At 35.9% G+C, this 16779-nt stretch overlaps 1 protein-coding gene across 6 annotated transcripts in view; it reads right to left on the reverse strand.

The window, feature by feature from the left end:
- The window catches only part of DENND4A (DENN domain containing 4A), a 133200-nt gene that overhangs the window by 74285 nt on the left and 42136 nt on the right, over positions 1–16779 (reverse strand). For all 6 annotated transcript variants that reach the window (XM_040493009.1, XM_040493008.1, XM_040493011.1 and 3 more), the window contains exons 4-7: positions 14292–14541; positions 4486–4555; positions 3755–3924; positions 2433–2674 (exon numbers count right to left, since the gene is read on the reverse strand). In XM_040493009.1, the coding sequence (XP_040348943.1) occupies positions 2433–2674; positions 3755–3924; positions 4486–4555; positions 14292–14541 (732 nt within the window). The remainder of the gene's footprint in view (positions 1–2432; positions 2675–3754; positions 3925–4485; positions 4556–14291; positions 14542–16779) is intronic.

The raw sequence follows: 16779 nt of genomic DNA on the forward strand, positions 1-16779 counted from the left end.
GAACACCATATACTATAAAGGTCAGCATGTCACCACAAGTCCAAGTTCAGTCAAATGCTCTGTGTACTTATAATTTCGAAATCCCTGGTGCTACAAAAACAAGTGAACAAACTCCAAAAATCATTTGTCCCATTAAAGTTGCTTCTACCTAACTCCAGTGGCTTTTCATATGAATAGTTCCTCAGGTTCAACAATGTTTGTGTTATCAACGTCTCAAAAGCCAGTTTAACTTTTACCTCTTCCTCAGTAGATAATATACAACATATTATGTGGACAGTGATCAAAGAACTTAATGATTGTTTTGTTGTTGTCACAGAATGCCATTTTTCCTTGAAATAACAATTGATAAAGTTATCCAATGTTAGGTATTCAGCAAATTTTTTCTATAAAAAAATGAATAAGGTGAGCCTATTGCTTCAAGAAAAATAACTCATAAGAGCTCCTGGCTGGCTCAGACAGTGAAGCGTTATGACTCTGAATCTTGGGGTTGTGAATTCAAGACTCACATTTGGTGCAGAGATTGCTTAAAAATGAAATCTTTAGGGAAGCCTAGGTGGCTCAGTCAGTTAAGCATGTGACTTCAGCTTAGGTCATGATCTCACGGTTTGTGACCTTGAGCCCTGCATCGGGCTCTGTGCTGACAGCTCAGAGCCTGGAGCCTGCTTCAGATTCTGTGTCTCCCTCTCTCTCTGTCCCTCCCTTGCTTTCACTCTGTCTCTCTAAGAAATAAAATGAAAACATTAAAAAAAATTTTTTTAATGAAATCTTTAAAAAAAAGAAAAAGAACTCATAGTATTATTGCGTTATTCAATTCAATTCTAATTCAATAAATAAAATTTTAAGTGAAAATCTAATTTTGCCACCATGTACTTGATAACTTCTTGATACTGAAAACATTTTTCTGATGAAATAGGTGGTTCTATTAACAAATGAAATTTATCTATGTTAAACACCATGAACTGGTATTTCCAAATGACCAACGTATGATGCTACAAAACCATGCATGTGTAAAAGTTCCACTTAGAGTGAGAAAAATCAATAGATTTTAATGTAACAGAAAAAGTCCATTACTAAAGCTTTAGATTACACACTGTGAATAACCTATAACAAACTTCACTTGTCAAATTTGGGGCAGTGTCAAAGCAGAAATTCCACACAATTTTCTGAAAAGGCTATTGGAATACTCTCCCTTTTCCTACCTACATACCTGTGTGAGGCCAGGTTTTTTTCATTTACTTTTACCCAAACAACATATTGCAACAGATTGAATGCAGAGGCATCCATGAGAACCTAGCTGTGTTCAATTAAGCCAGACATTAGAGATTTGCAAAAATGTAAAAAATGACTCTTCTCACTAATTTTTTTAAAAGAGTTATTTAAAAAAAAATACTTGTTAACATGTAATTATTTTAAAATGTAAATATTTTCTCTATTTCAATTTCTATTGTAGCAATTATTGGCAGATATAACACATAAAAAAAGTTCTTCAGGGGTCCTCATTTTTTAAGAGCATAAAAGGGTCCTGACACCCAAAAAAAAATTTGCTAACTGCTAGAGCAAAATACTGAGATGAGAGTGAAAAAGAGTAATATTGTACACTGAATGTTCTTATGATAATTCTATCACTTCCCAACAATCACTGAACAACTTCTTAACAACACAAAAGAGGTGGGGCACATGGTTGGCTCAGTCAGTTAAGTGTCTGACTTCAGTTCAGGTCATGATCTCACGGTTTGTGAATTTGAGCCCTGCATAGGGCTCTCTGCTGTCAGGGCAGAGCCTGCTTCAGATCCTTAGTCTCCATCTCTCTGCCCCTCTCCTGCTCTCTCTCTCTCTCCCTCCCTCTCAAAAATAAACATTAAAAAAAAAAAAATACAAAAGAGTTTAAGTGACAGATGGTATAGAATAAATAATCAAATAGGCATGAAGATATTTGGATCTCATTTGCAACAGACCTTATTGCATAAAACATTATTCACTTTTAGTGATTTTAAGGTAAATCACTGAATTTTTACGAAGAATAAAGAATGCATTTATCTAATTTTTTCTTTAAATTCATGATGTCTAAAAGTAGTAGGGAATATTTTTAAAAGTTCATGATAAATCCAAATTATTTGGAAAATAAGAATTCCAAAACCAGCAAAAACAAAAAAACAAAACAAAACAAAACAAACCAGTTAGGATCTCCAAACTTCACAAGAGCATCAAAAAATGAAATATTCATTTCATTCTGTTAGAGATATATTTAAAATAATGTGGCTGTAAAGGTATAATAGAGAAATATTACCTAATTGAAATAACCAAATTCTTTTTTTCAAATAACTCTTGAGAAATCTAGTTTCTATATAAAATTTACTGAATTACCAGTTCAAATATACCACACATAATGGAATTATCTGCTAAATTTTGAACCAAGAAGGATTCTGACTTACTTCTCAATTGGAAGGACATGAGGTCCAGAGATAGAATAACGATACAGAAAAGTCAGAAACTTCCTGAATGCGTCAAAAAAAGGCCAGTGAGAAAGAAGACAGATGCATTTATTAGTGTGAATTGTTTTGGAACTATCAGATTTCCCATCTGCTGATGATGCTAAACCCAAGAGAAGTCTCTGTTTTTCTGTGAGATTTTCCTCAGAGTATGGTTCATAAAACTGAATAGCAGCACCATAGACCTGGAAAACAAGAAATATATTTAATAAGTACACCTCATATCATTTATTCAAATCATATCATTAAATATTTAATGGAGGAGCCATTATGAGCTAGGCCATTAAAAGCCTTTTAGATGCCCATGAGCCAGGCAAGGTGCCAGGTAGCAGGAACACAGTGGTGAACAAACATCTCTCTTGGTTTCTCGGAGTATGTTTAAAAAAATAAAAAAATAAAAAAACAGAAAACACTACACAGTGCTACTCTCACATCTCATTATTGAAAAAAAGATGTTTCAATTAAATCGAGTTTGTTTTCTGAAGAGTGAAAGCAATTGAATCAATATTCTCTATAACAAAATGACTGAAAATTATTATTTAGTAGACAATGGGACAGAATTTTAGACAAGGAAATATATATTCCAACTTCAGGCAATTCACTAAATTTCTCTGGACCTCAATTTCCCAATCTATAAAATGAGGATGTTAGACTAAATGATTTCCAAGGTCTTTTCCAACTATCATAGTCTATGATTATGAATAGCTTTGTATATATAATAATGTCTTTTGTATTACTCTCAAAGCATCTGGTTGACACAAAATGAAGCAATGAAAGATCATCATTTGATGATGAAAAAAAAATCTTTTACCATATTCACAAAAAAGCACTGGGGTGTATGGGACAGAATGAAATTTCTCTTTTCCTTTATCTCTGAATATAGTTATTTTAACCAAGTGGAAGAGGTATGTGTAATAGATTCAATTTAACCAGTTTTTTTTTTCCCTACTGTTCCTTACATCATATAAAACTTAAGACCTGAAAATGTACAAGAGGGGCACTTGGGTGGCTCAGTCGGTTAAGCGTACGACTCTTGGTTTTGGCTCAGGTCACGATCTCTCAGTTTTCTGAGTCTGAGCCCTGCATCAGGCTCTGTGCTGGCAGTATGGAGCCTGCTTGGGATTCTCTCTCTCTCTCTCTCTCTCTCTCTCTCTCTCTCTCTCTGCCCCTTCCCTACCCATGCTGCCTCTGTCTCTCTCAAAATAAATAAACTTAAAAAAAAAATGTACAAGAAATTTGTCGACAGTTGTTAAAACACACAGTACCTTTTCAGCTGAGGCTCCAGTTAACACAAATGTAGAAAAAACAGGGAGAGGGTATTTGCTATTTGGTGGCCAACATTCAATAGTTGCACCCATTGGTAAACAAAATAGGGGAACAGATTCTGGGAGTGAGAAAGACTCATAATCTTCTTGAGGATATCTACAAATTAGGCCTATAAAAACAATAATAAATATTAGGTCATCATCTCTTGAATTCAGGTACTCAAAATCTGAATGATGCTAAAATGTTTTATAACTACTTAACATTATATTACATACATGTTCATCAAATAGCTCTGAATGCTTCAGTAGAATACATCCAGATTTTTATCTTCAAACATTATAACTATTCATAATAACTAATTAATATTTATCAAGCTTCATCCATGAAGGCTAAGTAAGACAAACAAGAAAAGATCATACTAAAGAAACATACACAGGTACAAACACAATCCTAAAACTTTAGTTTGTGGTCATACTACCTTGAAGCAAGTGAAAAACTCGTTTTTTGAAATTTTCAACACGGTTACCCACCTTCTTTTAAAATCAATCTTCCATTGAGTATCCAATAAATTTAAGGATGAGACAAAACAGAAAAAAAAAAAAAAAAACCCATGGGTTGTGGTGCCAGTCCTGACACTAATACATTATAAGATTTCTTTTTCCTTCCTTAAATTTTACTAGCCTTCATAATACATGTATATATTAAGTATTCCATGAAAAATTATACTTACCAGCTTTGTAAGATATAGTGTTAGTCTTTGCCACTGATTTTTTATAACATAAGTACACTGCTGATCCCCACTGAATCAAAAAAAAAAAAAAAAAGGAAATATCATTTAACTTTAAAAGGTAGTAACTTAATAAAATGGACTCTTTGATATCTCCAGTACATATTATCTAAGATGTAGTAACAGATTCCTGTTAGGTATTTTCAGTTGGTTATTTTGTCATCATTTTATCAGAGTTTTTGCCCACTTTTCTTTCAGAAGTAATATTTCATGTTTTTTTCCCCACTGTAACAGCAATAACATGAGGAAAATTTGACTGTTTAAAATAATTAAGTCATGACAATTTAGATTTTATTCCAACTCCAAACTTTGGGCAGAATTGATTAAGAAATATCTAGGGGCGCCTGGGTGGCTTAGTCGGTTGAGTGTCCGACTTCAGCTCAGGTCATGATCTCACAGTCTGTGAGTTCGAGCCCCGCGTCGGGCTCTGTGCTGACAGCTCAGCACAGATTCTATGTCTCCCTCTCTCTCTGACCCTCCCCCATTCATGCTCTGTTTCTGTCTCAAAAATAAACAAACATTAAAAAAAAAAAAAGAAATATCTACCCATGGGTATACCTTCCTTTAGATTCCACAGCCTCTTTCTATAGCTCTTTATACCAAAACTTAAGAGTTATAATTTCCTATATCTGTTTCCGTGTTTCCCATTCTCTCCTGAATCCATTCCCAATCAGGTTTTAATCGCACCATTCCTTAAAAGAACAATTTAACAACTTTAATGATGCCAAATTTAACGGTTGATTCCTATACTACATCTTCTCCAACCTCTCAGCAGATCTGGACAGCACTAATGACTCCCAAAACATGTTCTCCCCTTTTGAGGCATCACATTCTCCTGGTGCCTTCCCACCAAACCTCTGGCTACTCCTCAGTCTCCTCCTCCCTTTTTCCCTGATCATTAAATGTGATCTCTTCTTTCCTTTTCTTTCTGTGAATGATCTCATACATTTAGTCCCATCGTTTTGTAGAATAGCTACTCCCAAAGGAGTCTCAAATTTCTAGTCCCAGATGCAACAGAGATGGGGAAGACTGTGGATAAAGCAGACTTGGGGGTTGGGGGTGAAGAAAAGGAGTTCAGTTTTAGACATAAGTTTGAAACATCTATTAGACATCCAAGTGAAGTATCAAATAGAGCTCAAGTGAGGTCTGAAAAGAAGATGTGACTTGGGAGAGTTGCTACTTGACATTAGATGATGACAGATACATGCACACAGATACTCCCTTACCTCCTCTGGGCTCAACTCCAAACAACACTTCATCAGAGAGCCCTTCCTTCATCACCTTATATGCAATAACAATCTTCCCTCTACCTTGTCCCGTCTTCCCTATCATCCCATCTTGCTTTCTTCTTCCTCCACAGCACTTACTACCACTCGGCATATTGTATATTGTCTTACTTATCAGTGCAAAGCCCAAAACGGGGCTCAATCCTATGACCCTGGGATTATGATCTGAGTCAAAATCGAGTTGAGCCGAATGAGGTTTAAACCTACTGAGCCACCCAGGGACCCCAGGATTTTATTTTTAAGTAATCTCTACACCCAACTTGGGGTTCAAACTCACCACCCTTAGATCAAGAGTCACATGCTCTACTGACTGAGCCAGCCAGGCACTCTATAAGTTAAACATTTAAAGCATTTCCAGAACAATGGTTCCTCTTTCTTTTTGCTGAACCTTGTGTGTGAAAAACTTCAGAAAACCCTTTTTAGTTTTGATATCTGTGGTTCTTTTCCTCCAGAGTCCCATAACTTTTACTGTTATATCCAAGTCCTTGTTTTTTATTTTTGAATATTCCTTTTGTTTTCTGCCATATTCAAGTGGTCATATAGTTCCCTTCTTACCATCACAAAGGTTATCATTGAGGGTTTTTTGTTATCTTGAAAAACTGGTTTATTGGGAATTGGAGTTGGGACTTATCAATAGAAAGTCTTATTTATACATTTGTACACATCTCAGAAACTAAAAGCCTAGTTCGCCTACATTCATAATATCCACTTGACTTTTATACATCCATTCTTTTGATGCAAAAATACCAAACCATTTATAAAAACAAAATGCCAACACGGTAATGAGGATAATTTAATGTCGTGAGCACAATTTAACATACTGGTCTGCTGGAGACACATGAAAAATATTTAGGAAAGCAAGAAAAATTTTTAGATGAAGAGTCAACATATTGCATCATTGTTCATAATCCTCCCCGCAAAAGGGAAACAATCCAAGTGTCTATCAGTAGGTGAATAATTAAAATAAACTGTGGTTCATTTAATAATGAAATACTTTCCACTGGTTCAGATGAAGAAATAAAATCTGTATCAACTTTACTAATTTTCAAAAACATATTAATGAGTTAAAAAAAAGCAAATCACAGAAGAATATATTCAGTATATCACCATTTATGTGAAATTTAAAAGTACACAAAGTAATAATATTTATTTATAGATGTATAGTAGAAAGTTTTTAAATACATGTGAATGAAATGCACTAGCTTCAGGCTAGTTGTTAACTCTGGAGGACAGAAAAGGATGGAAGATGAGGCTTTGGCTAAACCTGTAAATTTTTTTTTTTTTTTTTACAAATTAAAACATTTGAAGCAAATATGTTAAACTGTTTACATTTGTTAAATATAGGGGATGAGCACAGGGTGTTATAGTAGTCTCTTTTTAAAATTCCTTTTTAATGGCTATTTATTTTTGAAAGAGAGATAGAGCACGTCAGGTGGTGGGGGGTGCGGTGGGCAGAGAATCCCAAGCAGGCTCTGTGCTAACAGCAGCAAGCCCGACGCAGGGCTCTAACTCATAAACCGTAAGATCATGACCTGGGCTGAAGTCAGACACTAAACTGACTGAGGCACCCAGGCACCCTATTATAGTAGTCTCTTAATTACTAGAAACATATCTTAAAGTTGGGGCACCTGGGTGGCTCAGGTGGTTGGGTGACTGACTCTTGATTTCAGCTCAGGTCATGATCTCACAGTTTGTGAGACTGAGCATGGCATCAAGCTCTGTGCTGACAGCATGGAACCTGCTTAGCCTCCCTCTGCCCCTCCCCTCTGCTTGTACTTGCTCTCTCTATATAAAAAAATAAAGATACTAATAATAAAATCAAATAAATGTTTAACTTACAAACTCAGTACCCATTTGTGGTACACACTTTCAGATGTCTTTTTTTTTTTTTTTTTTTTTAGGAAATAGGTACATGATTTAATTACTTGCTTAGTTACTAACTCTACTTTTCTAAACAATCCTGATAAATCTTTTTTTTTTTAATGAACATTCTTTTTTTTTTTAACGTTTATTTATTTTTGAGAGAGTGAGCAGGGGAGGAGCAGAGAGAGAGGAGGACACAGGATTTGAAACAGGCTCTGTGCTGACAGCCTGATATGGGGCTTGAACTCACGAACTATGAGATCATGATCCGAGCTGAAGTTGGACGCTCAACTGACTGAACCATCCAGGCTCCCCTCAAATATGAACATTCTTAAATGTTGTAAAACAAAAGCCATTTGGATATAATATTTAAAAAAAATACTCTCGATGAGTCAAAAACTGAGGAGATGGTCACAAATTTGCCAGAAATTAGCTGTGTGAATCAAAGCATCCAGACTAGCAGTTTTCAACCACACGAGCACTTTTTAAGATCTTTTCTGGCTCTAAAATATGCTTCCATTGTAAGTCAGTCAAAGTCTAAATCATTTAAGTCTTACAGTCCAAAAATTGAAAACAAATAGTTCTTGAAAAGTCTTTCCACAAGCTTAATGGGAGGGTGGGGAAGATTCTTTTTGAGGCCAAAGCTATAAGCCTGGTACAAAATATCAGGTAGGAATTTGGGGAAAGATTCACCACACATCTCATGTCCATTACCTTGGTCTTTTGTTTTTTTCCCTGGTTTAGAAACCTGATAGATGACTTTCGTTCAAGCTACCTAACCTTCAAAAACAAGAGTCAGCTACATAACTATTGCTGGGTATTATCAACACATCAATAATTTAATCCCTACCACTTCCTAATTCTTTACATATACATTAGACAGATATGAACAGAAGTCTTCTATATTGGATGTTTATTTAAAATTTTCTGAGTTAGAAGTCACTGTACATCTGCTTCAAAGAACAAAATTTGCTTTTACCACCTTATAGTCGATGGAAACAAAGGTTGGTAACAAAAATAAATCACAACCCACTACTTAAAAAAAGACATCAACTGCTAAGATCAGGCAAGTTTCCCTATACTCAGGACTGATATGTGTATGGATAAGAAAATAAACATTTAAGGGATTTTATTCCGGTAATATTTCTTAAAAATTTTAGGAGGAGCTTAAGCACTGGGCAAAAATAAAATTTAAAAGGCTCTTCCTTGGGGTGCCTGGGTGGTTCAGTCGATTAAGCGTCTGATTCTTGATTTCAGCTCAGGTCATGATCTTGGCTCAGGTCATGATCTCATGATTCATGAGATGGAGCCCTGTGTCAGGCTCTGTGCTGAGGGTGCAGAGCCTGCTTGGGATTCTCTTGCTCTCTCTGCCTGCCTCTCTCCCTCTCTCTCTCAAAATTAACATTTAAAAAATTAAATTAAATTTAAAAAGTTCTTCCTTGCTGAATGTCAATTGTATCTCAATTGAAAAAATGAAACGAAAAGCTTTTCCCCAGACATTAAGTACACATAAAAGGGACTGATGAAGCAGAGTTAACCAAATTTATAGCTAATATTTATATAGCACTCTCTGTGTACCAGACAGTATCCTAAATTAGTTAAAAATATTAATTCATTTAATCTTCACAAAAATAAAGTACAACTTTATCCCTATATCGTGAACGAGGAAACTGAGGCACAAAGAATCAAGGAACCTGTCTAATCACATATCTGGATTTCAAATCCACTAGCTTAGGTGGAGTCCATTTCTGTTCACACTGTGTTACATTCCTCTTCCTTCTTTTAGTAGAGAATAAATGCTCTCTGACAACATTGGGACCAATGTTTCAGGATAAGAAAACATAGAAAATTCCTATCTCCGGGTTCAGTTTCAATGCAGTAAGTCTACCTTGAGCACCCTGATTAACTAATAAAACCTAGAAACGGTTCTGATGACATTATCAATTTACTTTGTGTCAAAACCCAACAAATCCACAAAATAAATGGAAAATTCACCAATGGGAAAATGGCAAGTTACCTGTGAGCCTGCATAATCTTGCTAAAATTCCAAACCAAATCTGAAATGATATTAAGCAGGACATTGTATCATAAAAGCTTAAAAACCCTTCTTACGGGGTGCCTGGGTGGCTCAGTCAATTGAGCATCAGACTTTGGCTCAGGTCATGATCTCACATTTCATGGGTTCGAGCCCTGTGCTGACATGGAACCTGCCTGGCATTTTCTCTCTCTCCCTCTTTCTCTGCCCTTTCCCTGCTCATGCTTTCTCTCTCTCCCTCAAAATAAATAAATAAGCTTTAAAAACTAAAAAAAAAAAAAAACAACAAACTCTTCTTGACATCACTATCAATACCACATAAGGCTTGTAAAACTGTGTGCTACCATGATCTTTTTTTTCCATCATAATCTCTCCAACTATCACATGTTATCACCAAATCAAAATAATATGGAAGGATGGCACAAAAGGATAGGGCATTTTGCGTGTGAATGGCTGTTGACAAAAAAAAAAACGGTCATCTAATTAGGGGTAACACTGCTGCAGATTATTCTTTTTCGATACAATTTGGATCATGTCAATATCTATTTTTTGAATTACCTATTTAAAAATTTTAAACAAATACTGATACTACTTAAAGTTGCAAGTTTTTCTTAAAGAAAATTTTCTTACAGAATTGAAAGATACAGATAATACACATTTAGTGCTTTCACACATCCCATGTGTACTGGGACACAGTTGTAAATTCATTTAATCATCACAATAACTTAGATGCTATTATCATCCTCACTTTACCATTGTGAAATCGATGCATAGAGAGACAAAGTTACTTGCCCAAAGTCACAGAGCCAGTGTCAGAATTAGGATTCATAGCCAGACACTCTGGCTCCAGTCTGTGCTCTGAACCACTTGGCTGTATTGACCTTAACCACTACAACACCAATCTATTTTACTGTCTTACTGAGGGAGTTAAAAATATTTTTCAGGGTCTCAAAATCTGTACTATATCCAGTCACATATCAATACACCCCGGTTCTTCCTCTTCTAGCTTTATCTAAACCTTCAGTGTTTCTCATGTTGCTAGCTTAACAGAAAAGTGAATAATAATTAAAAAAAAATCAACTTCCCATAATAAAAACTTAATAAGTATGTACACAATCTTAAATATTGGAGGACCCGAGTGGCTCAGTAGGTTAAGTGTCTGACTTTTGATTTTGGCTCAGGTCATGATCTCACTGTTCATGAGACTGAGCCCCACGTTGGGCTCTATGCTGACACTGAGGAGACTGCTTGGGATTCTCTCTTTTCTTTTCTCCCTCTCTCTCTCTATCCCTACCCGGCTCACACACACTCACTCTCTCTCACTCAAAATAAATAAATAAACATTTAAAAAATATCTTAAATCTCAGCAAAGTATTCATTTACATAGTTATAACAGGACAATGTACATATCTGTTTTGGGATAATTAAGAAATTAAGTTTGAAAATTTGTGATTAAAAATCCAACTATTTACAAAGTTATATTTAAAAAACCCAACTTTAATATTTTGTTGGTAGGATTATAATTGGTTAAGCCTTTCTGGATAAAAATCTTAAAAGTAAAGCTTTGATCTACAAATTTCAGGACATATCATAAGGGAATAATTTAGCAATGCCGTATAGTGTTTAAGAGTTTGGTTCTAGGGGCGCCTGGGTGGCGCAGCCGGTTAAGCGTCCGACTTCGGCCAGGTCAAGATCTTGCGGTCTGTGAGTTCGAGCCCCGCATTGGGCTCTGGGCTGATGGCTCAGAGCCTGGAGCCTGTTTCCGATTCTCTGTCTCCCTCTCTCTCTGACCCTCCCCCGTTCATGCTCTGTCTCTCCCTGTCCCAAAAATAAATAAACGTTGAAAAAAAAAAAAAAGTTTAAAGAGTTTGGTTCTAGAGTTCTATAGTTTGGGTCCAAATCTTGGTTCACCTGTTTACTGAAGGTATGAATGACCTTGGGCAAACAACCTTTTTAACTCTCAAATTTCCTTCTCTGTAAAATGTGGGTGGGAAACACTACCCAGGGGGTTGTGAATTAACTGAATTAATGGATATGAAATACTCAGAATAGTGAATAGCACTTAAGAGCTCAATAAATGTAAATTATTCTATGGAAAATTTAGTTGTGATTATGTTCATAACAGCTTTGCTTATAATATAAATAAATTGAATCTAAATGTCTTACAATAGAAGATGGAATAAATACATTGTGGCAAAATCCATTTAATGCAGTAATATTATGCCATTCAATGCAGTTATATATTAAAATATGCTCAACCTCCACAAAAACGAAAGGAATGCAAATTAAAATTAGAATGATTTCTTGCTTTATTAGTCAATAATTAAAAAGCGATTGGTAACAACCATTTTTTTAAAGTAGGCTCCATGTCTAACATGGGGCTTGAACTCATGACCCTGAGACCAAGAGTCACATGTTCTGAGCCAGCCAAGCACCCCAAGGGAAAGGGAATTCTTTTTTTTTTTTTTATGTTTGTTTATTTTTGTGAGAGAAAGAGACAGAGTGTGAGTGGGGGGAGGGGAGAGAGAGACACACACACAGAATCTGAAGCAGGCTCCAGGCTCTGAGCTGTCAGCCCAGAGCCCAATGCGGGGCTCAAACCCATGAACCGTGAGATCATGACCTGAGCCAAAGTCAGACGCTTAACTGACTAAGCCACCCAGGTACCTCAGGAAAGGGAATTCTTATTGAAAGTGCCACAACCCTTTCAGAGCAATGTGTCAACACTTTTCAAAATGTACAGCATACCCAGGGACCCATCAATTCCACTTATAATTATTTATTCTTCCAGAGACACTCCAATAAATACACAAAGAAAAAGGTACAGGCTTGATCAAAGCAGCATCACTAATAATGGGAAGAACTGGAAATAACTTGTAATCATTACTCTTTATTCTTATTTTCTGGAATAGTATATAATTATTATAAGAATTAAATAGAGAGTTATATTAACTCATGAAGGTGGATAGTGGAAAAAAGCTTCTATCAGAATATACAGAAAGTTCCAATTTTTGAAAGATAAAGGATGAATTCATTCACATTATGTGTATTGCACACATATCTGAAAGGACAAAAGGCCTGAAAGGACACAAGCCAAATCAGTAATTGGTAATCCTGGAAAGGGATTACAATAGATGAAAGTAAGAACAAGAACTTTCACTTCATAGGCCTACAATTTGCTCCCCTCTCAATGTTTTGGGGGGCAGCACACATTTCTTTTTAAAATTTAAAACAGCAATAAAAGAACAAAGACAATTACAGATCATGCATAGCCTTAAGGCTACTGAAAGGACTTTGACTACGAGTGAGATGGGAAGCCATTAAGTGTTGTAAGCAGAGGAGTGAATAGGATCCAATTTATGTTTTACAAGGATCACTCTTGCTGCTACATGATGAATAGGCTGTAGGAAGAAGTAGAAGCCTTGATCAGTTAGACCAGGGATCTGGCACACAATGGCCTGCATTTGACCCAAGGCCTGTTTTTGTACACCTAAGACTAGTTTTTAATTTTTAGGGGTTTAAAAAAAAGAATATGTGACAGAGACTGTATATGACCCACAAAACTTATTATTTAGCCCTTTATATGAAAATTTGCCTGTCTCCTAAATTAGAATACTATTGCAACCATCCTGTTAAAAGGGTATTATGGCTTGGACCAGAGTTGTAGCAATGGAGAGGCTGAGTATGTTCCGAAATTGGAGTCAACAGAATTTACAGAAGAATTGGATGAAAAGTAGAGGAGAAAGGTTAAGGATTACTTCAAGGTTTTTAGCCTGAGTAACTAGAAGAGTACAATTTTCACTGCATCATATAGAGATTAGGCCAAAGGGAAGGAGTTAGCAAAGGCAGAAGTGGAATGATGGGTAAGGCAGGAGGAAAGAGCTACAGAGTACTCAGGAAGAGAATCCATCTTATCTTCCTGCCACTGTTTCAAGAAAGAAGTGATCAGCTATGTCAAAACCTACTGAAAAATTACAAATTAAAACCACTGAATTCAACAGCAAGAGCAATACTGGTGGAATGGTAGAGACAAAAGCCTAAGCTAGAGAGTCAAAGTGAGGAAGGGGACAGAATATAGTCACGTCTTTTGAGATGTTTTACTGTAAAGGAGAACAATGAAATGAGGCAATAGACAGAGGCAAACATACGAATCAAGAAGTTTTGTAAAGATGGGAAATATTGCAGTAGGCTTTGCGTGCTGGAGTAAATAATGCAATAGAGAAAGATCAATGATTCCTAAAAAGCAGAAACATTGCTGAAGCCATGTCTTCAAATACGTAAGTATGTGGGATCTGGCACACAAGTGAAGGGGTTAACCTTGGCTAGTGTTTTACTTTTCCAGTAAGGGGAAAAATATTCTTTAAATTGGAAGAAAAAAAAAAAGCAAATTGCTTTTTGCACAGTTCCTTTTGAAAGTACAACTATTTTCCCAAAAAAGGAAAGATCCACTATCTTTAAAAACCTATTTTTTAATTCAGTTATTATGCTCCGCTGTTTTTCAAAGATTTTAAATCATGTTCTTTTCATCAGTGGCTAATTTTACCAGTACAAAACAAGTCACTTACCATACTGTTATTGAGATTCTTGTCGACTTTGCAAAATGTGTGTGGTGGGCTTTCTCCTTTACTGGGTACGATAATACATATGTCTGTGACAGCCAACGTATTCTGAGTCATGTTTTCAGAGGCTCTTCGGTAAGTGATATAAATTTTTTGTGATGAGGTACTGCCACTAATATTTGCAGGGCGTCCATACGGAGTACTCTGAATAATTTCACACCCTTGTTTCAATCTTTCTTTCCAGTCGTATAAAACCCTAAAACAAAAATACATAAATAACTACACAAATGCAAAACATCTTCAAATAGGATAGGTAATATTTTCAGGTATCATCAACTGATCCTTAAACGTAGCAGATATTCCAATCTTACAGCAAGTCTGAATTGAACCATCCCATGTAAAACTTAAGGGTAACGGTTTCCCTGCCCAAAATTAAAATAATGTAAGGAAAAGTCAGATTACCTCTTAGGTTTGTTGGCATAAACCACAGAAAGGCAAGGATTAAGTGCAGATGCACCTGCTGTGGCACTCCATTTAACAGATGTGTTTATTTTTGTCTCTAAAACCAAGCATCTTTTTTAGAAAAAGCAACTTGGTTTTAGCCAAAGTTATAATTTTACAAAAGGCTCCTTGCCAGACAGTATAGAACCTGCTTACACACTTTTACTTCCAACGCTTCCCTCAGGTTTAAGAGACGGTTTCAGGTTTTCAAAAGAGAAAATAACCTCAAATCTACCTTTAATCGAAAGGATGGGTGAAAGACATAGGCTTTTTTTTCTTCTTTTTTTTCTGTATTGTGGTAAAATGGTAGGATTTTATTAAAGGGCAGGCCAGGCATCTGTTCCTTAAGTCTTCTAAAAAGTACTTGGGGATACAAGGAAGATGTCATACTGGAGTAACATCAGTCTATTCCCTCAGAGAATTCACTGATTTGTACTTGGCATGAGCCAATGAAAATTTAAAGCTCTACTATACTGAGTGTGTTTCTGCATTTGCTATAAAAACTGTTGTAACAGGCAATATCCTCAACATCAGTCAGTATTTCCTTTTATAAAATCCCATAATTCAAATAAAATTAAGTGCCAAAAACTGGTCAAATTATTTCACTGTAATATAATTTTTAATTTCCCTTTATGTCATGACCATCTGCAAACTTAAAGAAATTTTTCTCTGAACATTTGATTTTGAAAATTTGGAGTTAGATTTGATAGTTAGAATTATAGCAACTATGTTTATCCTAATGTTAGCTTAAATGCTTATTCTTCCCTCTCTCCCTTTTGATCTTGCTTTTCTGTTTTGTTTTCTTTAATCTTTAAAAAAAAAAGGCACTATAACAGAGAGAAATTAAACACACTTCAATTCAAATTTCTACTACTGGCTACTAGCTGTATTCTCTTGGGCAGATATTTAACCTCTCTGAGCCTTGTACTAATCAGAGAGGCTACAACATTGAAAAATCTAACTCACATGGGCACCTGGGGGGCTCAGTGGGTTAAGCATCTATCTTTAGCACAGATCATGATCTCACTGCTCGTGGGTTCAAGCCCCACATGGGGCTCTCGCTGACAGCTCAGAGCCTGGAGCCTGCTTCAGATACCATGTCTCCCTGTCTCTCCGCCTCTCCCCTAATCTCTCTCTCTCTCTCTCTCTCGCAAAAATAAATAAACATTAAAAGTAATCTAACTCACAGGATCTTGACAGAACTGGAAAACAGCTCCTCAACTGAAAATAAGAAATCTAAATATAACAAACCACCACCAACAAACTACCATCGCCTCAAATTTTTTAAAGATATAGAATATATATTTGATAACTATTTTCTTTAATCAGGTATTGTGTTGTTAAATCCAGTACTTGCATTACTACTTTTGATTTTTAAATTGTTAGGAACTTTTCTTGTCTAACTAAACTAAGCTTTTCAAAGGCTGTTAAAAAATGATGCCCTCTCCCCCCAATGACAACAAGTTAGGATAGTTGTAAGGGTGGTTAATTTGGGGTGTCTGGGTGGCTCAGTGGGTTAAGTGTTTGACTCTTGGTTTCAGATCAGGTCATGATCTCATGGTTCATGAGACTGAGTCCCAAGTTGGGCTCTGCTCTGGGTATGGAGCCTGATTGGGATTCTCTCTCCCTCTCTCTCTGCCCCTCCCCCCTTCTCAAAATAAACTTTTAAAAATTAAAAAAAAAAAAAGGATGGTTAATTTACATTCCAGTTTAAGTTCTTCACTATTGGAGAATCCTTCATGTGCTTGGAAAAGTCCTCATCTCTAAACTAGGAAACTTCAACACCTTAACGAGAATCTGCAACATTCCCTTCATTTTATCCACAAGTTAGAATTGTGATGATGATCAGTGATCATAGGAGCAAATTACCTAATCTTTTGAAAAGAAGATCTAACAGCTGGCTTACTTTCCCAAGCCATTTACTAAATATATAAGCTTTAGAAGAAGCAATATAGTAGCTGTTCTGAAACCAACTTAAAATTACTATAATTCA

Source organism: Herpailurus yagouaroundi, unplaced genomic scaffold (genome assembly GCF_014898765.1).
Source record: "Herpailurus yagouaroundi ecotype Mexico unplaced genomic scaffold, PumYag 184, whole genome shotgun sequence".
Lineage (NCBI taxonomy): Eukaryota > Metazoa > Chordata > Mammalia > Carnivora > Felidae > Herpailurus > Herpailurus yagouaroundi.